The 23,126-nt window shown below is 34.9% G+C and overlaps 2 protein-coding genes across 2 annotated transcripts; both read right to left on the minus strand.

The window, feature by feature from the left end:
• Positions 1 to 1,876: 1,876 nt before the first annotated feature.
• On the minus strand, positions 1,877 to 10,844 carry LOC126760038 (uncharacterized). Its single transcript, XM_050475419.1, has 4 exons — positions 10,838 to 10,844; positions 3,752 to 4,103; positions 3,205 to 3,532; positions 1,877 to 3,127 (listed from the first exon to the last, which is right to left on the minus strand). The coding sequence occupies exons 1-4, from the start codon at positions 10,842 to 10,844 to the stop codon at positions 1,901 to 1,903; spliced, it is 1,914 nt and encodes a 637-aa protein (XP_050331376.1). The 3' UTR covers positions 1,877 to 1,900.
• A 250-nt stretch (positions 10,845 to 11,094) lies between these two features.
• Positions 11,095 to 22,076, minus strand: LOC126760104 (uncharacterized). The gene is made up of 4 exons (XM_050475554.1): positions 22,004 to 22,076; positions 13,088 to 13,439; positions 12,541 to 12,868; positions 11,095 to 12,463 (listed from the first exon to the last, which is right to left on the minus strand). Exons 1-4 carry the CDS (start codon positions 22,074 to 22,076, stop codon positions 11,258 to 11,260), a joined length of 1,959 nt encoding a protein of 652 aa, XP_050331511.1. The 3' UTR covers positions 11,095 to 11,257.
• Positions 22,077 to 23,126: the final 1,050 nt, after the last annotated feature.

Below are 23,126 nucleotides of genomic sequence, written 5' to 3' on the forward strand. Positions count from 1 at the left end.
ATAGTGTTTTTTATGGTTTCATTTTCTTAGATAGCGTTCAACTGAAAGGTTGTCTCTAATTTTTGTCTGCCTTTTTGTGTTGGAAATTTACAATGTCCAAGCGAAAAAGAGTAGTGTTGTCTCTTAATGACAAAGTGAAGATAATTAGGAGTATAAAAAATGGTGAATCTGGCAGTAAGTTGGGAAAGATATATGGTGTAGGAACTTCTACGATATCAGACATTAAAAAGAATTCTGATTCCATAATGAAATTCACCTGCGCGCTTGAGAAAGAAGATGGAAGATCGCAACGTAAAGTTATGAAAAATCTCAAAATGAAATTCTGGAGAATGCAGTTTTTACTTGGTTTTTACAAAAAAGAGCATGCGGCCAGCCGATATCAGGACCTCTGTTATGTGAAAAAGCATTGGGTTTTAATCAAAAACTTGGTGGGGATAATTCTTTCAAAGCGAGCTGTGGATGGTTAGCAAGATTCAAAACTAGACATGGCATTCGAGATTCAAGGAGAGAAACTTTCTGCTAACGTTGCATCAGCCGACTCTTTTGTAGACGAGTTAAAAGAATTTCTAGATGAAAAGGAATACGATTTAGATTTTGTATACAATGCAGATGAAACAGGGCTTAATTGGAAAGCTCTACCAAGCAGATCGTTAGCATCGCGTCGTGAAAATGCAGTACCTGGTCACAAAGTGAGTAAGGACAGAGTTACAGTTATGGTTTGCGAAAACGCTAATGGAACACATCGATTGCCACTGCTACTTATTGGTAAATCAAAAAATCCGCGCTGTTTCAAAACTGTTAAAATCCCGCTAACTTACGCTAACCAAAAAAAGCATGGATGAACACAGATATTTTTCTTACTTGGTATGAAAATACGTTTATTCCTGAAGTGAAGAAATTTCAAAAGGTCGTGTGGAAAGAGGGCGACGTATTGTTGTTGTTAAATAATGCGCCAACGCACCCTTCCGCTGAAACACTAAATCGAGAAAATGAGAAGTTCACAGTTAAGTTTTTACCCCCAAATGTAACATCGATATTGCAACCAATGGACCAAAGTATCATTGAAACTTTAAAACGTTTATACTGAAAGCAACTATTGCGTCGTCTTTTGACAACAGAGGACAGTGAAGTAGAAACGACGTTAAAGTTTTTTAAGGAAACAAACTTAAAAGTTTGCTGTTATATGCTGGTAGAAGCGTGGAACTCTGTGGAATTGTAAACATTAAAAAGGGCTCGGAATAAATTATTAAAATTAACTCTATCTAATTCCTCGATTAAACCGCATGACGATTTTAAAGAAGTAACAGAAGCAATGAAAATTCTTAGCATTGGTGAAGGGTACGATGAAGAAAATATTAAGGAGTGGCTGAACTGCGATAATGATACCCTGGATTCCAAATATTAACTGATGAGGAAATCATTGAGAATATGAACAATAACGAGAGAGAAGATGAAGAAGAGACTGAAACTGGGGATGTATGTCAAGTACCATCTCACGCAGAAGCTTTTGAAGCTCTTGATATTGCTTTGAAGTGGTTTGAAAGACAGGATGTATCGGATCCCATACAGATGTTATAACTGAAACGCATCAGCGACTTGGCCGCAATGAAACGATGTGATTCTTTACGACAAAGACCAATAACAAGTTATTTCCAACCAAAATTTTAAATTACATAGGCATTATGCAACACATTATTTATCGTTATAGCACGGTTTTTATATATCGTACATATTATCTAAACTACACTTGTAAAACTTATTACATAATAAAACTTTATTATAAATTAAATGTTATTTGATTTGCTTTGAAATCGATTATCCGGATTTTCGATTATACGGAATTCCCCTGGTTTTATCTGATCCGGCTAATCGGGATTCTACTATACATTTTTTTCAGATGCTACACTACATTTCGATCGGCCAGCCGCCTGCAAACACAATACTTCTTCTCCTCTTTCAAATCAATGCAGTTGGAAGTTTTTGCATACGAATCCAGACGCGAGATATCTTCCACGTCTGTTTTGATTGTATTTGTTGTTATATTATAAACGACCGTAGCCTGAAATCTCGCTTTTTCCGGATTCGCTTCGAAACTTATACGAAATGTGGACTCATTCGGTATTTTGATCATTTTCATTTCAACATTGTTGATCGTTTCTAATTTCAATTCGGCACATTTGCCGCTAATATTTTTATTAACCAGATATTGATTCATTTCGTCTAACACTAGTGCCGTAACATTCTTCGCAACTTCATCACTTGTGGGCAAATTTTCATATGGTACACAAACGCACCAATGCTCGGGAATGCCGGCATTATCACAGGTACGATCCTCTGGTATTTCACGAAAAATGCTTACACCATGTATGGAGTCATTAAGATAAGGAAATTCTTTTTCCGGTTCAGCCACCTCAAGTATATGTTTCATGGTCGCATAAATGTCATAAGGTGTCGTTAAACGCCGCTGATTTATTTGTAGGTTTTTCATAAAATCCGGATATTTGTTTTGATACCACGACGGTATCGATATAAACATTGTGGGTAATCGTTCTTCCAAGAATCCTGATTTTAACTCCAGTAATTCACCCCAACGCATACCATGATCCGAAAGTAATATCACAATCGAACGATCTAGAATACCATCACTTTTCAATTTTTCCAGATATTCCAATACCTTCACATCCATTGTTGCTTCGGTGTCGAAATAGTTGTGACTAAATGAATTCGACCAGAACAATCCGAAGAGTGGTTCCCCTGCAAAGGCGTTCGCAAATTGTAAAACATAATCATAGATGTATTCGCCATAGTGTTTGCGGCCAACACAATATGGAAGTTCATCTTTTTCGGCCACTTTTAGCTCCTTTTCAATGGCTAATGTCATGGGGCGTAGATAATAATCGGTCGGTGGCTGATCAAATCCCTCCTTTAAATAATTGAAAGTGCTCATTGAACTTGTGTCCTCTGCGTAGGCGGTTTTATAACCAAATCGCTTAAAATCGTTCCAAATAAAGTTACAAACTGGCTTGTTAAGTCCACCTACAGTCTGGGGCAAGCATTTTTTCTCCGCCGTCGCTGAATTGTATGATGTGAGCAGCGGCATTAAATTAGGGAATGTATTATCTCCGACCTACATCATAAATATAAAAAATATAATTTTGATGATTGACGCTTTCAAAAAAATATCAATTTTAGAAGCAAACTTACTTTATTATAACCCTGCAACTCAAACCATTGGTTACTTTGCAGGTACTTGAATGTCAGTGGCATAGTGCGTCGCAGGTTTATGCGCGACAAAGCGTCAATGCCAAACAACAAAACGCTTGGCTTAATTGCATCCAGTACCGCCGATTGGTTTTTACTTGCAGATCCGGTGATATTTTTCCGCTGAACTTCTTTGGCTGTCTGTATAAAAGAAAATGCGTCCTTTTGTATAGTTATCTTGGATTCCTTATCAATGTAACACTCTGTAATTATGTACTCGATGTGTTGAGGCACGATAAAGTTCTGATGGAATATGACGCAATTTAAAAGCCTGCAAAATGTTTACAGTTATTTTATCACCGAATTTTAATATATGTGCATATGCAATTTATAATATATTTTGATATTCGGAAGTTTCTGGAAATGTCAAGTACGAAGATAGTTTCGAATATATAAGCTTTCTATTAATTTTATTTTTTTCGACAGTTTTTAACTCCTTTTAAGACATAAAATTACAGTAAAGCATTTGCAGAAATAGAAAATCACTTACTTATAATTGTTGTCAGTGTTTCCACCGCTTTCAGGTCTGACTATTTGCTGATAGCAACAGCGCACATCGCTAGCGCTAGCATTTAACGGCTTAACGGCTCTTTCTATTGCCTCCATATTCATGTGTAGAAGGTATCGTCGTGCATTTAGCAGATTTGATTTGATTGTTATGAATGATTCGTCGTTTGTACAATTGGAGTATTTAAAATCTTTTGGGTTAAAGAATTCTGACACACCCCCGTCGAAAGGATCCACATAGGGAATTCGACACTGTGATGTGTAGATAAAGTATTTGGTTTGCGTTTCATTATCATTTGCCATGCTGAGGTATGAGTCTGTGACATTTAAAGGCTCTGCAAAAATGATATTAAATAATTTAATTATTGTTTGTTATATGTGTATACTGCACATAATTCCCAAAAGTACATATGTATGTATGTACAATGTACATATTAATATTTTTTTTTTTTCAACAACATTGGGAAATGTGAATGTTGATTCGCCGTTTCTCAGAGTATAATGCTTGGGCTTCACTCACCTTTCCAGAATTTTCATTTAAAAGCACCAACTAATTTAATCAGTTGATATCTCCTTAGGGTGTTATAACTCATTTTCGAGCCTATTCAGTATATTTTATATTTGTTATATACCAGCATGTGCGCTCGATTCAACACTTTCCTTCTGCGAATCGAAGGCAGCTATATTACATATGTATATAGTTGGACTGTTCTACTTTATTGTCTTTACTTAAACTTTAAACCAAAAACCCAAGTGGGCAAAAAATAGTAAGACTTTTCAACTTAAATTTCGCACAAAAACTCATTCGTCGAAATTTTTTTATTGGTTGGAATAACTGTCAGTAAAATTATTCAGCAAAGAAGTTCTAATAAATTTTGTGTACGGAATCAAACTTCTGATGCCGAAATGTTCAGAATTTTAGAAAAGTCCTTCGGTAAAAGTTTTTTGTCGCGAGCAAGTGTGTTTGATTGCAACAAATTATTCAAAGAGGGCTGAAAACGCTTTGACGACGAACCACGTCCAAGACGGCTGATGGTCACGTCGTCAATAAATTAAAGAAATTGGTACTTGAAAATCGCCAATCTCTGACTAATCTTACTGGCATCGTTTGAATATAGTAGAATTAGTTAAAACTATTTTAAAAGATCTTTTGGACCAAGAAACGTGAAAGCACGATTAGTTTCAAAATCACTTAATTTTTTCGAAAAACAGGGTCGCGTTAACGTCTGGGAAACAATGTTTTCCGACTACCAGAATATCTTGAACCTATGCTCGCGATCCCGAAACATTAATGATTAATCGGCCGAATATTGTGGCAAAGATGAGACGAAGCCGATAAAACACGTCAAAGCCGGTCAAAAATCAAATTATGTTGACAATTTATTTCGATTATCGAGCACTCCGAATTTCTTCCGACCAGACAAACCTTTTAACAAGAAATACTATTTGATTAGTAACCGTCGTTTGCGGCTAAAAATAGGGCGGAATTAAGGGCCGGTAATTCTTGCTTTTTGCACAACGATGAACAGTAAACTATGCGAGATAAATATGGTTTTATGTATAAATGATCAAGAGGATGAGAAAATCTGAAATCCGGGTGACTGACTGTCTGTCTGTCCGTCCGTCCGATCGTACAAGCTGTAAATTGAGATATCTTGATGAAACTCGATATGTGGGCTCCTTAGCACAAGGAAAATTCGTGGATAGGTGTAATCGGATCACTGCTTAATGTACATATCTCTTAAAGCTAGAACAACCAAATTTTTCCAGCTAAAATACTATAAGAACACCTCCGACAGTGTGAAAATTAATGAAATCGGAACAGCGCTGCTTTCTCCCATATAACGGTACTGTTCAAAACTACTAAAAGCGCAATAAATGAATAACTAAACACCCCAGAGGCCTTAAATTTTACCTCCGAGATATAAGAGCGCTTTGCGGGAGTCTGTCTGAAAATAGAACGAGGGACGTGGCGCCGCCCATTTTTTGGTGAAACGCCATATCTCGAAACGAGACCGAACGACTTTGACTAAACTTATACTTGGCATTTTTCTCATATTTCTATGTCACAGTGTGAAAACGGGTGATATCGAACCACAATCACATCTGCCACCCACATAAAACAATTTAAAATTCCACTTTCGAATAAACAAATCAGGAAGCTATTGATATAACGGGCTAAAACTTTGCACTAATAATTCCTTTGTAGTATACCACTTTATGACCAAAAATTATTCAAATCCAAACAAAATTGTTCAAGACCCCAGTATCTATAGTTGACTTTTGACCGAAAATATACAATTCAAATTCAGACAGAAACCTTTCCAGGTGACTTTATGCAGGGTATATCGGCTGATATTTGAGTTAGCTCAATGAAAATTACAGAACGTATTCTGCTCATAACAATGTATATTTGTGCCTAAAACAGATAAATCGGATGAAAGCTTGACCTAGCCCCCATATAACTATTATATTATCAGGATTTTCGATCATCCGGCTGACTTTAGTCGATATGATTGGTCATTGGATATGAATATCTTAATGAAAGCCGGAAAACATTTTTTGTTTGTGGTATAATATATAGTTAATGGATAAAATCGGCTCGTTTTACATCTTAAGGTATTTCGCTTAATCTCCTGGCGTTGTTTATTGTAAGTTGTAAGAGTATAAAATGTTCGGTTGAACCCGAACCTATGTAAATTCTTATTGCTTTTTCTGTCCGTCTGGTTAGCGGTGACTCAACTAAAATTAAAAGGATAATTATCTTTAAATCACTTTTGGTAGACATTGGCTCCCATTTATTAGTTCAATAGAAATATAGTTTTGATTTCCAGCTTCTGATTTCAAAAATACATTTTGAACACTCGTTTTTGTCACGCACCCACACATGGATAGCTCCCTTAACCGGCAAAAAACACTATGACGGTGGGTGTCCGGTTACGAGGAATTTCACTTCTCACATACAAGTAATTTTACATATTGAAACTGATATACTATGTAGGCAAATAAGAAGTTGATATTAAAGTACATGATTTATGAAGACTGGTTGGTTTCTCACTCCAAATATTTACCAAACGAAATATTTTCGTCTAAATGTTCTGCATTACCTTGCGGCATAAAGCCAGTCAAGAGAACGTAGGTCTTCATAATTGGCAAATTAGACTTTAATGAAGTTGCAAATCGAGCACAATGCTCCTACCGTGTCGTCAATAACTTCAACTCCTTTGGGCGTGAGACAGAATCAGATATAGATTAAAATATTAACATCTCTCCCCAAACATTTTTGTACGTAAAAATTAAAATAAATTATGTAACTGGTTGCTAGCTGAAAGCTCTTGACGGGCGCAATCTTCAGCTAATAAATGAATAATGATGAAGTTTCGAAGAATTACACCTCGAGCCGATAAAAAATAATATGGGAAAGCACAAAATCTTAATGTAAACATTGAATAGTTTCGAGTAGTGAAATGCCAAAAAGTATTTTAAAAGAATCTGATAAATTTGATATATTTAATGTAGGGACGTGTGAAGGGAAAACGAAGCAAAATTCCAAAGAAGTATTGATACAATTTTTTTGCTTATCAGTGGTTACGTTTCTATGCCCCTCAAATTACTGAATTTAAAACACCAATCGATCCAAATAATCACTTTTACAATTCATAAATGTTGCGGTTATTTTAATATTTGTTAATACAGTGGAGCCTTCTAAAGTGTTACCAAGTACAGTATCAATAAAAAAATTCTATAATTGTCCAACCCTAGTTTATCGACCTTACTTACCTATAGTCAGTATACTAGAAACTATACGCTAGTGTGTATCGTCTATAAATTGAGAATATTATATCATAAAATCGTTAAATTATATTTTCTATATGATAGAAATAAAGTTAACGGAGAAAAAATGTTTTCATTTTTGAAAATTTGACAATTTTTTTTAACTAAATAAAGGAAATATAAAAAAATCGGCCCGCTCCGGGGAAAAATGGCGAACTTCAAAAAAAAATTGGCGAGTTTACTTAAAAAAACCGATTATTTTATATAATTGATCGTGTAAAATTTTTTCGTGTATTTTTTCGAAAAGTTCATTCAAAAACAAAAATTAAAAAAAAAGATCCCCAAAAGTCAATTTCTGCAAAAGTTAGGGCTATTTGAAAATAAAAAAGCCATTTTTTTTAAAAAATTTATAACTTTTTTGAAGTTGGACAAAAAATTTTGAAAAAATTCTCAAAATGTTTTTTAAAGGATAGAAAAGGATGGATAAGTTTCAGCAAAATCTAAAGGGGTCGGGTTCAAAAGTGGTCGGAATCTGAAAACTATTGCAAACCTGAAAACTATTCTTCATTTTTTATATTAATGTTGGTTAGTTGGTTGAAAGTAGAGTTTCAGTTCTGGCCGCAAGAAGCCGCATTTCATTTGAATGTTAAACTATTTACAAACGCATGTTAAGCTACTATGTTAGCAGTACATTATTATGTTAGTGCCAACATATTTTACACCGAGTAACGTTCTCAGAATAAACCAAACACGTTTGAAAGTCTAGACTTTTGCAAACAAAAATATAATTTTTTGTGTTAAGGGGTTCATGGATTTAATGGTTTCAACAAATCGATTTTTTTTATTGTCTTCTATTGTACTAAACTTTCAAGTTGATCCCAGTAATAGCTTCGGAGATACAGCCTTGAGAACTTGTGCGCTCGAGGCTAGTTAGGCTAATTGTGCCATCTTTAAACGCGTTTTTCTCGAAACTGTGTTTTTAAAGTCGTTGGCAAAATTTCTCGAGAACAACTACTTGAAAAATAATTTAATTTTTTTGTAAACATGTCTGCCAAAAATGCGATTTTAATTTATTTTCCTTTGTCCAAGTTCTAAGTTAAGGTTTTAACTAAAACACGTATTTTTTCACTTAAGATGATCCTGTAAAGAGTTATCCTGCCAACGTGGACGCATCTTTTTTCCGAGTGGTCACCGGAAATGGTGTCGCGATGGCCGAGTTTGAAATATATTTTTTGCCAAACATTTTAAATTTCTCCGTTAATAGTGTATGTTTGTAACAATAAAAAATTCTAATAAAATATTTAATTTTTTGTTTGAAAAAAAGTTATTAAAAAACTGCCGTTTTTTACCCGACGAAACCCATGTAACCCTTAGACAATCTTTTGCTTCCACTTCAAAACTATATTTTCCTAAAATTATATTTTTGTATAGGCGAAATTTCCACCTATACAAAAAAAATTTAAAAAAAATTAGTTGCATCACTTTGATTTCACAAAATATGCTGTTAACTGAGTGCTAAGATTCTAATAAATTTTTGCAAGTATCTCGGAAACGAATAAAAAGCACATTACGATCACACTTACCCTGTTTGACATTTTTATCCACTCCGTAAAGTATTGCGTGTTGCACATTAGTTGTATAATTGAATGATTCGCAAAACAAAATTAATGCTAAAATGAGCACATACAACACCGATAACTTCGTGAATTGTTTAAATTTGGTAACTGATACAAACTGAACTGACATTTTCAAATTTCGCCATTTTTTAGAAGCACGTGAGGTGCACATTAAATTGGGTAATTTAATTTTCATAACTTAATTTTCTTCTAATTCCTTATTGAGATTATACATATGTATACAGTTCTATCGAACTCAGTTTTATAACTGAAACTTTATTAATATGATGCAGTTTTTTATAAATAAGAAGAAATATAGCAAACTCTATGAACGGCAATTAAGTGAATAAGAATAGAGTAGTTAGATTTGCATGTCTTTAACATCTACAGTACAACCACTTTAATAGTAACTCTAAATATATTTCAGCAATTTATTAGCGATTATACTTGTGTATCTTTAAATGCACATAAAAATGTTTACTTATTTATAATTAGATATAATATTATATACCGTATTATGATTATAGAAAAAGGCTTTCAAGTCATGAGGTTAAAATTTAGAAATACTCATTTATGTATTTATCCGTATTTTAGGTTCACATGTTAGAGGTTTAGCTGCGGAGACAATAACCAAAAGTATTTCCATAGACAGCTTGCAGCTAAATTTATTTATCTATTTATATTTGTTTGGTATAAATATTTACCCACCTCTTTTTATTTTTTCTATTGAGACTTTGTTTCGCAGTTAATTTTTTATTTTTGGATTCTTGTGCGTAAATGTTGTCAAACCAGGTGTTTTTTCGTTTGTAAAAAAATTAATTGAGCTACTTTATACTTTCATTATACTTATATCTGCGAAAAGTTGAGACGACGCTGCATCCTTTTCCAGATTCAGGTTTTATATATATCTTTCAACGACTACACTCACAGAAACCACTAAAATACTACTCATTTCTGGTATTGGTACTCATCGAAATCTTTGGAACACATACTATACAAGTATACCAGGTCGAATATGGCGTAGATTAAATATCGCAAACGGATTTAAGGATATATAACTGATTATTTCGTTTAGGTTTAAGTATTTCAAACTACAGTAGTCAACATATTACAAGATAATTTCGTATTTTACTATATTTGAAAGTCGGCTTAAAATGTAAATAGTGTTTATAGCCCTGATACTGTAACAGTCAATCACACGCAATTTTGGCTTTGTTCATTCTATTCCAGCAATTTTGACCTCAAAGGTGTACAATGTTCTAAAAGACCGATTGTCGAAAATATCGATAAAATTATAGAAATTTTTGAGTCAAAAACAATTTAGAGTCTTTTCAGTAAGGGTGGATGCAAAGAGAAGTTCGATGTACGGATGCCGCAAAAGACCTCATGGACCGCTCCAAACCCCTCACTTGAACCGAATGATTACGTGTGATAACAAGTTGATCACTTACGTTTACGGCAAGCGAAGACGATCTTTATTGAATCGCGGTAAGCCAGTACAAAGGGTGACCAAGCCAGAATTGACGGTTATATGTATACTATGATATTTTAAGGCCCTACTTTTAATTTCTTTTAATTTTGAAGGACGCAATCACATAAACAGGGCAAGCTATGGTAAATGCGTTACAACAGGCCATACACATATCGATAGTGACTCACCAGAAACTCTGAGAGCTTACTTGACATATTCATGTACATCCACCTTACAGCTTGCGAATGATTTTGCTGGTGAATCGCCTCAAGAGGAGCTTGTAAAGATCGGAACAGTCAACAGTTTTGTTCTATGAGAGTAGCATCATGAAATTACTTCGTTTGGTTCTACAAATAATTAAACTTTTTCAAATATTAAATTTGGTTTAACGTGTTAGGATCCCACATCAGTTAAGCCTTTTGAATTGCCGCGACGAAAACAAAACCGTAACGGTATTATAAAATATATATTTCTCCACAATAAATATAAATGAAAAATATAATAAAACTAAGTACTTAGTTAATAAGGTTTTAAAATTTCACTATTTACATTTATAAATTTAGCATCCACTTTTACCGCTTGGAAGGTTGAAACTATTCGAAGCTTTCCTCAAATCGTATTCCTAGCATTATTTTTTACAAATGCAATATTTCTTTTCCTCTTTCAAATCAATGCAGTTGGAAGTTTTTTCATACGAATCCAGACGCGAGATATCTTCCACGTCTGTTTTGATTGTATTTGTTGTTATATTATAAACGACCGTAGCCTGAAATCTCGCTTTTTCCGGATTCGCTTCGAAACTTATACGATATGTGGACTCATTCGGTATTTTGATCATTTTCATTTCAACACTGTTGATCGTTTCTAATTTCAATTCGGCACATTTGCCGCTTATATTTTTATTAACCAGATATTGATTCATTTCGTCTAACACTAGTGCCGTAACATTCTTTGCGAGTCCATCCTTTGTGGGTACAATTTCATATGGTACACAAGCGCACCAATGCTCGGGGATGCCGGCATCATTACAGGTGCGATCCTCGGGTATGTCGCGAAAAATGCTAACACCATGTATGGTACCATTGAGGTAAGGAAATTCGTTTTTGGGTTCAGCCACCTCGAGTATATGTTTCATGGTCGCATAAATGTCATAAGGTGTTGTTAAACGCCGCTGATTTATTTGTAGGTTTTTCATAAAATCCGGATATTTGTTTTGATACCACGACGGTATCGATATAAACATTGTGGGTAATCGTTCTTCTAAGAATCCTGATTTTAACTGCAGTAATTCACCCCAACGCATACCATGATCCGAAAGGAATATCACAATCGAACGATCTAGAATACCATCACTTTTCAATTTTTCAAGATATTCCAATACCTTCACGTCCATTGTTGCTTCGGTGTCGAAATAGTTGTGACTAAATGAATTCGACCAGAACAATCCGAAGAGTGGTTCCCCTGCAAAGGCGTTCGCAAATTGTAAAGCATAATCATAGATGTATTCGGCATAGTGTTTGCGGCCTACACAATATGGAAGTTTATCTTTTTCGGTCACTTTTAGCTCCTTTTCAATGGCTAATGTCATGGGGCGTAGATAATAATCGGTCGGTGGCTTATTAAATCCCATTTTTCTATAATTGAAAGTGCTCATTGCACCTGTGTCCTCTGCATAGGCGGTTTTATAACCAAATCGCTTAAAATCGTTCCAAATAAAGTTACAAACTGGCTTGTTAAGTCCACCTACAGTCTGGGGCAAGCATTTTTTCTCCGCCGTCGCTGAATTGTATGATGTGAGCAGCGGCATTAGATTAGGGAATGTATTATCACCGACCTACATCATAAATATAAAAAATATAATTTTGATGATTGACGCTTTCAAAAAAATATCAATTTTAGGAGCAAACTTACTTTATTATAACCCTGCAACTCAAACCATTGGTTACTTTGCAGGTACTTGAATGTCAGTGGCATAGTGCGTCGCAGGTTTATGCGCGACAAAGCGTCAATGCCAAACAACAAAACGCTTGGCTTAATTGCATCCAGTACCGCCGATTGGTTTTTGCTTGCAGATCCGGTAATATTTTTCCGCTGAACTTCTTTGGGTATTTGTATAAAAGAAAATGCGTCCTTTTGTATAGTTATCTTGGATTCCTTATCAATGTAACACTCTGTAATTATATACTCGATGTGGTGAGGCACGATAAAGTTCTGATGGAATATGACGCAATTTAAAAGCCTGCAAAATGTTTACAGTTATTTTATCACCGAATTTTAATATATGTACATATGCAATTTATAATATATTTTGATATTCGGAAGTTTCTGGAAATGTCAAGTACGAAGATGGTTTCAAATATATAAGCTTTCTATTAATATTATCTTTTCCGACAGTTTTTAACTCCTTTTAGGACATAAAATTACAGTAAAGCATTTGCAGAAATAGAAAATCACTTACTTATAATTGTTGTCAGTCGTTCCACCGCTTTCAGGTCTGACTATTTGCTGATAGCAACAGCGCACATCGCTAGCGCTAGCATTTAACGGCTTAACGGCTTTTTCTATTGCCTCCATATTCATGTGCAGAAGGTATCGTCGTGCATTTAGCAGATTTGATTTGATTGTTATGAATGATTCGTCGTTTGTACAATTGGAGTATTTAAAATCTTTTGGGTTAAAGAATTCTGACACACCCTCGCCGAAAGGATCCACATAGGGAATTCGACACTGTGATGTGTAGATGAAGTATTTGGTTTGCGTTTCATTATCATTTGCCATGCTGAGGTATGAGTCTGTGACATTTAAAGGCTCTGCAAAAATGATATTAAATAATTTTGTTATTGTTTGTTATATGTGTATACTGCACATAATTCCCAATAGTACATATGTATGTACATATGTACAATGTACATATTAATATTGTTTTTTCAGCAACATTGGGAAATGTGTATGTTGATTCGCCGTTTCTCAGAGTATAATGCTTGGTCTTCACTCACCTTTCCAAAATCTTCATTTAAAAGCACCAACTAATTTAATCTATTGATATCTCGTTAGGGTGTTATAACACCTTTTCGTGCCTATTCAGTATATGTGACCTGGTCTACGGAAAGGGGGCTTAGTTGTCAAAAAATCAAATTTCACTTTTTAGTTGATTCGGAAGATGAGATGCTTTTTCAAAATCCAAAAAATTTCGAATCCAAAAAAATTCGCACGTTAGCTCCCTTTTCGTAGACCAGGTCACATATATTATATTTGTTATATAACAGCATGTGCGCTCGATTCAACACTTTCCTTCTGCGAATCGAAGGCAGCTATACTCGTATTATATTTATAGTTGGACTGTTTTACTTCATTGTCTTGACTTAAACTTTAAGCCAAAAACTTATGTGGGCAAAAAATAGTTAGACTTTTCAACTTAAATTTCGCACGGAAAATTATTCGTCAAAATTTTTTATAGGTTGGAATAACTGTCTGTGACATTTGTGCCAAATGTCAAATCAAAATAATCATTAGTGTTTAGTATATGCTTGTCTTTCTAAAGTACATAAAGTGCATTCGGCGATTTTTGCGATGAGTAAAATTATTCAACAAAGAAGTTCCAATAAATTTTGTGTACGGATTCAAACTTCTGGTGCCGAAATGTTCAGAATTTTAGAAAAGGCCTTCGCTAAAAATTGTTTGCCGCGAGAAAGTGTGTTTGATTGGTACAAACTATTCAATGAAAATGCGTTGACGACGAACCACGTCCAGGTAGGGATGCAAACGATGCCTCGATGGTTCTGAAACATCGATGTTTTTGTCAAAAAGCATCGATGTTGTCGATGTTGTTATTCTAAAAACATCGATACATTGATGTTGCCTGGATCGATGTTTTATGGCGATGTTTCATGTGTTTTGTTGTAAAATACGGAAAATTCGTTGGTTGAATGTGCACTTGAATAATACTGAGAATTCGCTTATGAATTAATGCGAAATAAGTTTTACAAAAAATCGAAAACACATAATATACTTCAATATAAGTTTTGTTTCCTTTGTTTGACACGAAAAGGGGAGCTAACGTGCGAAAACTAGTAAAAGCTGTTAAAAATAATCGTCAGCCCCCTTTTGTTTTTTGACTGACCAGGTCAATATATGTAAATAATTGCGTTAGACGTTTAAATATGTACATAATATTTCAGATTTTCAAAGTGCTGCCTTCAAAATTAAAAAGCAAGGTCTGAAGCTTCTTTATAAGAAATTCAGATGCATCCGCCACATGCCAACTCTGCAACAAGAAATTAAAAACATCAGGTAACACGTCGAATCTTCGCTGTCACGTTGAGAATGTACATAAAAAGTATTACTCGATCAAATTGATAATGCAGAATGCTCCTCCAAAACTACGCCGGACACGGAACCAAAACAGCGAAAAATTTCTGAAATAATTAACATATCACCAACCGCTGGGACGAAAGCGTCAAGTAAGTTATCCGACAATAGTAATAAGAAGACTGCATGTATTGAATCGTCTTCTAGTACATGTACTCCATCAGTACTGCAAAATAAATCGGATCAGTTGCCTGCGCTGATCCAACCTAATGTGAAAGACTTTTTTGAGCAGGTCAAAAGTATTTCTTACCAAGATGACCCTAAATCAAGGAAAATTACTGAAGCAATTGTAAAATATACTATAATGGACAACAAGCCATTTTCCATTGTAGAAGAAACAGGTTTTCTGCAGATGATGAAAGAACTGGTTCCGGTTTTTAAAGTTCCAAGTAGAGAAACAATAAAATTACGAGTGGATGAAAAATGTGAAGCGCTGTCTTCAATTTTCAAAGAGTATATTTCGTAAGTGCGACAGTTACTGCCTAATGTAGGGCATATGGACGGAGACAATGAAAAATCAGTCGTTCCTTGGTGTAACAATTCATTTTTTGAACAATTTACTTTTGTTGAGTGGGACGTTCAGAGTAATCGAACTGCACGAAAGTCATACAGCAGCTTATTTAGAAGAAACTATGTTTAAACCTTTCAACGAGTGGCACGTTTGCATAAATAAAGTTTCTGCTTGTGTAACAGATAATGATTCAACCATGATGAAATTAAATAGAAACTTGTTTGGCGAAAAAAAAAATTAATACCCTTCAAAATTTCATAAAGTATGCAAATAATGGCGTTAGTACGTCGGAATCTTCGGATGAGTGTGCAACAGAAAACCCGTTTGATATTTGGAGCCATCATAAACAGTTGGCCCACCAAAATATGAAATGTAAGCTTTCCAATTTATCTGCTATAACAGCAACGGAAGTTGAAGTGCAAATGTATCTTGGATTAGCTGTTGCTTCTATCAATCAGAATCCAACAGAAATGTGGGATGATATGAAAAATGTATTTCCTGCATTGTATAAACAAGCTTCCAAGTATTTATCCATTGTGGCCACTTCAGTCCCTAGTGAACGACCGTTTTCTAAAGCTGGAGCAACGATCACACAGCAAAGAAATCGCTTGACAGGGAAAAAACTTTCCAAATTGTTATTTTTAAATTTTGTTTTAAATAAATAATTTGTTGTTTGTTCAAAAACTATTTATATATTTTATTTATTGAGAAAAGGTTTTAATAGGTAGCTAAAATATATATCAATTAAAGGCGTACTACGTAAATACTTGTATGTATATAAACATATATTATATCTACAATGGGTGCTTACGCCTTCGCCAGATGTTGGGCCCAAGTTCCCTTGCAGTTTGAAGTAATGTATGTACATATTGTGATATTGAGTTAGTGAACCAGCAGTTCGTCTTACAGCGAGGATTTTTGAGAAGTAGAAATGCCGTCTTAAATCTTTACCAGTCACGAGGGGACCGTGATTAGGAATACTCTCGGTTTATTAGTAAAAATGTTAATATCTAGACTATAAGAAGTCCTCTAACTCCTACACAACAGCTGCCCTTCACATAATCTTCTATGTAAGAATGTACACTTGCGGTCAATAAAACCGCACCGCCATATTTATACTCTTACAACCTGTTGCTGCAGAGTATAATAGTGTTATTCACTTAACGGTTGTACCTATCTAAACTAAAACTATCCTAAAACTATGCAAGATAGATATAGGGTTATATATACATATATAAATGATCAAGATGATGAGAAAAGCTGAAATTCGGTTGACTGACTGTCTGTCTGTCCGTCCGATCGTGCAAACCGTAAATTGATATATTTTGATGAAACTTGATATGCGGGCTTTGGAAAATTCGATAGGCGTAATCGGACCACTGCTTAATGTACATATCTCACTAAGCAAGAACAACCAAATTTACCCAGCTGAAATACTATAAGAGGACCTACCGACAGTGTGAAAATGAATGAAATCGGAAAATAACTTTCTCCCCATATAACGGTAATGTTCAAAACTACTAAAAGCGCAATAAATGAAGAGATGAAGAGACATTAAATTTTACCTCCGATTTATAAGAAGGCTATATGGAAAATAGAACGATGGGCGTGGCACCGCGCATTTTTGGTGAAATCCCATACCTCAGAACCAGACCGAACGATTTCGACTAAACTTACATATACTTGGCATTTTTGTCATATTTCCATGTCACAGTGTGAAAACGGGTGAAATCGATCCACAATCACATCTACCTCCCACATAAAACAGTTTAAAATTCCACTTTCGAATAAACAAATCAGGAAGCTATTGATATAACGGGCTAAAACTTTGCACTAATAATTCCTAACAAGTATGCCAAAAATTATTCAAATCCAAACAAAATTGTTGAAGACCCCAGTATCTATAGTTGACTTTTGACCGAAAATAGCGGTGACTGTATAAGCTATACAATTGAAATTCAGACAGAAACCTTTCCTGACAATAGTATTTCTATGTATTATATTAAAAATGGGTTGAATCGGGTTAATACTTCCCTGAGCCCCCATATATACATACATATAATATAAAGATATTCGAACTTCCTGGTGATTTTATGCTGGGTATATGCCCAATCCATAAAAAAGGAGACCCCACAATCTGCGCCAACTACCGTGGGATTGGCCTCCTCAACATCGCAGGTTCTATCGAGCGTATTGTGTGAAAGATTAAAGCCCACCGTCAACAAACTGATTGGACCTTATCAGTGTGGCTTCAGACCTGGAAAATCAACAACCGACCAGATATTCACCATGCGCCAAATCTTGGAAAAGACCCATGAAAGGAGAATCGACACACACCACCTCTTCGTCGATTTCAAAGCTGCTTTCGACAGCACGAAAAGAAGCTGCTGCCGCGATGTCTGAATTTGGTATCCCCGCAAAACTAATACGGCTGTGTAAACTGACGTTGAGCAACACGAAGAGCTCCGTCAGAATCGGGAAGGACCTCTCCGAGCCGTTCGATACCAAACGAGGTTTCAGACAAAGCGACTCCCTATCGTGCGACTTCTTCAACCTGCTTCTGGAGAAAATAGTTCGAGCTGCAGAACTAAACAGAGAAGGTACCATCTTCTATAAGAGTGTACAGCTGCTGGCGTATGCCGACGATATTGATATCATCGGCCTCAACACCCGCGCCGATAGTTCTGCTTTCTCCAGGCTGGACAAGGAAGCACAGAAAATGGGTCTGGTAGTGAACGAGGGCAAAACGAAATATCTCCTGTCATCAAACAAACAGTCGTCGCACTCGCGACTTGGCTCTCACGTCACTGTTGACAGTCATAACTTTGAAGTTGTAGATAATTCCGTCTATTTATGAACCAGCATTAACACCACCAATAATGTCAGCCTGGAAATCCAACGCAGGATTGCTCTTGCCAACAGGTGCTACTTCGGACTGAGTAGGCAATTGAAAAGTAAAGTCCTCTCTCGACGAACAAAAACCAAACTCTATAAGTCGCTCATAATTCCCGTCCTGCTATATGGTGCAGAGGCTTAGGCGATGACAGCAACCGATGAGTCGACGTTACGAGTTTTCGAGAGAAAAATTCTGCGAAAGATTTATGGTCCTTTGCGCATTGGCCACGGCGAATATCGCATTCGATGGAACGATGAGCTGTACGAGATATACGACGACATTGACATAGTTCAGCGAATTAAAAGACAGCGGCTACGCTGGCTAGGTCATGTTGTCCAGATGGATGAAAACACTCCAGCTCTGAAAGTATTCGACGCAGTACCCGCCGGGGGAAGCAGAGGAAGAGGAAGACCTCCACTCCGTTGGAAGGACCAGGTGGAGAAGGACCTGGCTTCGCTTGGAATATCCAATTGGCGCCACGTAGCGAAAAGAAGAAACGACTGGCGCGCTGTTGTTAACTCGGCTATAATCGCGTAAGCGGTGTCTACGCCAATTAAGAAGAAGAAGATATCGGCTAATATTTGAGTTATCTCAATAAAAATTACAGAACGTGTTTTAGTCATAACAGTGTATATTTGTGCCTAAAATAGATAAATCGGATGAAAGCTTAGCCCCCATATAACCATTATCAGGATTTTCGATCATCCGGCTGACTTTACTCAATTGGTCATTGTATGTGAGGCAATCATGTAATCACTTCGAAAAATTGATTTTTTTTTATTTTGACAGTAAAACGTATTGAAAACATGTGAAAAACTCAGACCGAAATTCATAGTATGTCGTCTGCCGTCTGTCCGTCCGTTTGTCCGTCCGTCCGTGCAAGCTGTAACTTGAGTAAAAATTGAGATATCATGATGAAACTTGGTACACGTATTCCTTGGTTCCATAAGAAGGTTAAGTTCGCAGATGGGGAAAATCGGCCAACTGCCACGCCCACAAAATGGCGGAAACCGAAAACCTATAAAGTGTCATAACTAGCCATAAATAAAGATATTAAAGTGAGATTTGACACAAAGGATCGTATTAGGGAGGGGCATATTTGGACGTAATTTTTTTTTGGAAAAGTGGGCGTGGCCCCGCCCCTTACTAAGTTTTTTGTACATATCTCGGAAACTACCATAGCTATGCCAACCAAACTCTATGGAGTCGTTTCCTTCAGGCATTTCCATATACAATTCAAAAATGGAAGAAATCGGATAATAACCACGTCCACCTCCCATACAAAGGTTATGTTGAAAATCACTAAAAGTGCGTTAACCGACAAACAAAAAACGTCAGAAACACTAAATTTTACCGGAGAAATGGCAGAAGGAAGCTGTACCCTGGCTTTTTTAAAAATTTAAAATGGGCGTGGCGTCGCCCACTTATGGACCAAAAACCATATCTCAGGAACTACTAGACCGATTTCAACGAAATTCGGTATGTAATATTGTCTTAACATAACTGTGAAATCGGTTCACAACCACGCCTTCTTCCAATATAACGCTATTTTGAATTCCATCTGATGCCTTCTCTGTATAATATATACATTAGGAACCAATGATGATAGCGGAATAAAACTTTACAAAAATACGGTATTTGAAAAATATGTAAATGACGTATTATGAAATCTCGAATATCACTTTACCATGCGAGAGTATAAAATGTTCGGTGACACCCGAACTTAGCCCTTCCTTACTTGTTTTTAAACGATTTTTAACGAAAAAAACAAGATTTTCGCGACTTTTTTTCGAAGTTCGACATTTGTTTTTTTAATGAAATTGATTATATTTGGTGGGGACGATAGCCGCAGAACTACTGAATAATAATCCATTCGATATTTTTATTTCAGGCAACATGAACAGCCGCTATCACCATGACCAGTGAGCTACTTTTTTTTTGTTGGGGACTACTTTGATTTATGTATAAAAAAAAAATATTAAAAATGTAAAAAACGAAAAAAAAAATTTTTGTACATTTCAAAATACAAATAAAAATATATTAAAAAATTAAAATGATTCAATTTTGTTGTCGCATAAAAAAAAATTTCCTAAAAAGTGGTAAAATGTATGCGTTCACATGAGAGGTCCGCAGGTCCGGAAATAACTTAATTGATAAGCTTTAAGAAAATCTCAAAAAATGTACAATCAAACAACTACAAGTAATGTGGTTCCCTAAAAGTCGTTATCACTGCTAATTATATTAATAATGCTTTGGCACTTTTTTTTCGTTTTCCTTTCACACGTCACTACATTAAATATATCAAACTGATCAGATTTTTTTAAAATACTTTTTGACATTTCACTACTCGAAACTATTCAATGTTTATTTTAAGATTTTATACTTTCTCATATTATTTTTTATCGACTCGAGGAAAATTTTGTAGATGTAATTCTTCGAAACTTCATCATTATTCATTTCTTATCTGAAGATTGTGCCCTACTTAGGTGTCAAAAAATCAATTTTCACTTTTTAGTTGATTCGGATGGAAGATGAGATGCTTTTTCACGTGATAGAATCCAAAAAGTTTTCGCACGTTAGCTCCCTTTTCCTGGCGTGGAAACTCGCCCAATTTCGCAATAATGGCACATATATATATATATATATATATATATATATATATAAAGGAGAAAGGACTTGTTATTAGAAGACCCTATTGTGAAGTCTACATTTCCACCGTTAGCAGTGAAAGTGATTTAGTCGTTTTAAATTAAATTCACTTTGCTTTCTTTCATTAAATCATGAGTATCATGGATTGTACATTTTTGTTAATTTTTTTGAATTATCGGCCATTTTCCAGAAAAATGGTTGTACATAACTAATTTGCACTAAATGGCCAAAGAAATTAAAATAGCCTCAATATTCTAACTTTATAAACAAATTGTTTATGTGATATTATTTCAATTATATTTGGTAGTGCGATTTTATTGACCGCAAGTCCCGTAAAATGCAAAATAACATAACATCATTTTTCACAAGTTTACAACAAAAGAAAAAATTAATTATATGTTTTTTTGATTTTCAGTTATAACTTAAACGTATCATCACTTTTCATAAGTTTATAGGCGAAGGAAAAACGATTAATAGAAACCACTCATATTGAAACAACATTTGAGTTTAGATTATAAAATGGTTATATATTGGTTATTATTTCTGCCAGCGATTTTCGATTTGTTTTTGATGATACGCTGCATTTTTGGTGACGATATATTTGATAAGATATAGTAAATCATAATCAATAAAAGTTCAAATTAATTTTTCTTGATATTACGTTATTTTTCTTTTTAGATGAGAATGTGTGACATTTTTTCACCTTTGACGCAAATTAAACGTCTCCAAAATATGTTTATGCAGGTGTTCTGAGAATTTTTTTTTTTTTTTGTATTATAATTTATTTACTTCACAGATTTTTAAGACATACACCTTTCGATTCAGAGTGATATACGACTCGTTCGATTTCTTAATCAACATTTTATTTTATAATTATATGTAATTATATTTTATTTTTATATTTGAGCACAATATAATATAATATAATTATTTTAAATTCAAAAACTCACTTGTACTAGCATTTTTATTTACTGTTATTTCGAAAGTGTCATCTGAAGGGCTCATATTCACAATATATGACATTTGGATATAAAACAATTGAAAAGTTATGATTAAGAAGCCCCAAATTAAAAATTGTAATGCTTTTCTCGAATTTCTCGCAAAAGCTTTTAATACAAGGTAAGCGCTTTGATTTTCCACTTTTTTGAGAATCTCATACTTAGTACGTATTAACACTTCTTTATTCGACATTTTCCAAATTGTGGTGTCACTCTTCTTAGCGTTTTTTGCTTATCAGTTGTTACGTTTCTATGCCCTTCAAATTACTGAATTTAAAACTCCAATCGATTCAAATAAATACCTTTACAATTCGCAAATGTTGCGGTTATTTTAATATTTGTTAATACAGTGGAACCTTCTAAAGTGTTACCAAGTACAGTATCATTAAAAAAAAGATAAACGCTCAAACAAGCCAAAACAAATCGGGCAGTGATCACGTCAACTCTTAAACTGATCATTTCATTGATCTCTCACTGTTCTCAATGAAGGGGCTTAACGTCGCTCAAACTTTTCAAAAAAATTTTAATTACATTTCAGTAAATAAGTTTGAGGTCCAATTGAAAAGAGTATACCTGTTAAATATCCTCCACCTGTGTCCATAATTGCATTTATTTTGTATTTATGGCTTGCTAAATATGATAATTTGTAAATACAGACTCAGATATATAAACACAGACCCCAAATGTTCTAAAACATTTACAAATTTCATTAAAAAAGGTTTATTTGTTCGTGACTCAAGTACTTTTGCGACACATTATAACATATTTAGCGAATCAACGAGGATCGTGATAATGATGGAAACGAAGCATCCAGCCATCTGCGCTTACGTTAATACTGTTTAAGAGATAGAAAAGGCTCTAATTATGGAACAACTCAACATTTTTCGGTTGATATTTTGAATATGAAGCATTTGCATTATAACCGGGGGCAGAACACAGATTTTGGAATGTTTTATTGGAACCGATCATTAACTGTGCTCATGAGACTTTGAAGAAGGAATTCATTTAATTGGAACTACTAGCCGATTTGAGGTTGTTCAGAATTATTTGTGTATATTTGACCGCTCTTACACAG

The sequence above is a fragment of the Bactrocera neohumeralis genome, chromosome 2 (genome assembly GCF_024586455.1).
Source record: "Bactrocera neohumeralis isolate Rockhampton chromosome 2, APGP_CSIRO_Bneo_wtdbg2-racon-allhic-juicebox.fasta_v2, whole genome shotgun sequence".
NCBI lineage: Eukaryota > Metazoa > Arthropoda > Insecta > Diptera > Tephritidae > Bactrocera > Bactrocera neohumeralis.

Coding starts and splice junctions, on each gene's coding strand:
- LOC126760038 (XM_050475419.1), bottom strand. Junction 3,533..3,751: donor AACACTGACAACAATTATAA/GTAAGTGATTTT, acceptor AACATTTTGCAG/GCTTTTAAATTGCGTCATAT. Junction 3,128..3,204: donor AGTTGCAGGGTTATAATAAA/GTAAGTTTGCTT, acceptor TTTATGATGTAG/GTCGGAGATAATACATTCCC.
- LOC126760104 (XM_050475554.1), bottom strand. CDS start 22,076: ATGTCATATATTGTGAATATGAGCCCTTCAGATGACACTTTCGAAATA. Junction 13,440..22,003: donor AAATAAAAATGCTAGTACAA/GTGAGTTTTTGA, acceptor TCATTTTTGCAG/AGCCTTTAAATGTCACAGAC. Junction 12,464..12,540: donor AGTTGCAGGGTTATAATAAA/GTAAGTTTGCTC, acceptor TTTATGATGTAG/GTCGGTGATAATACATTCCC.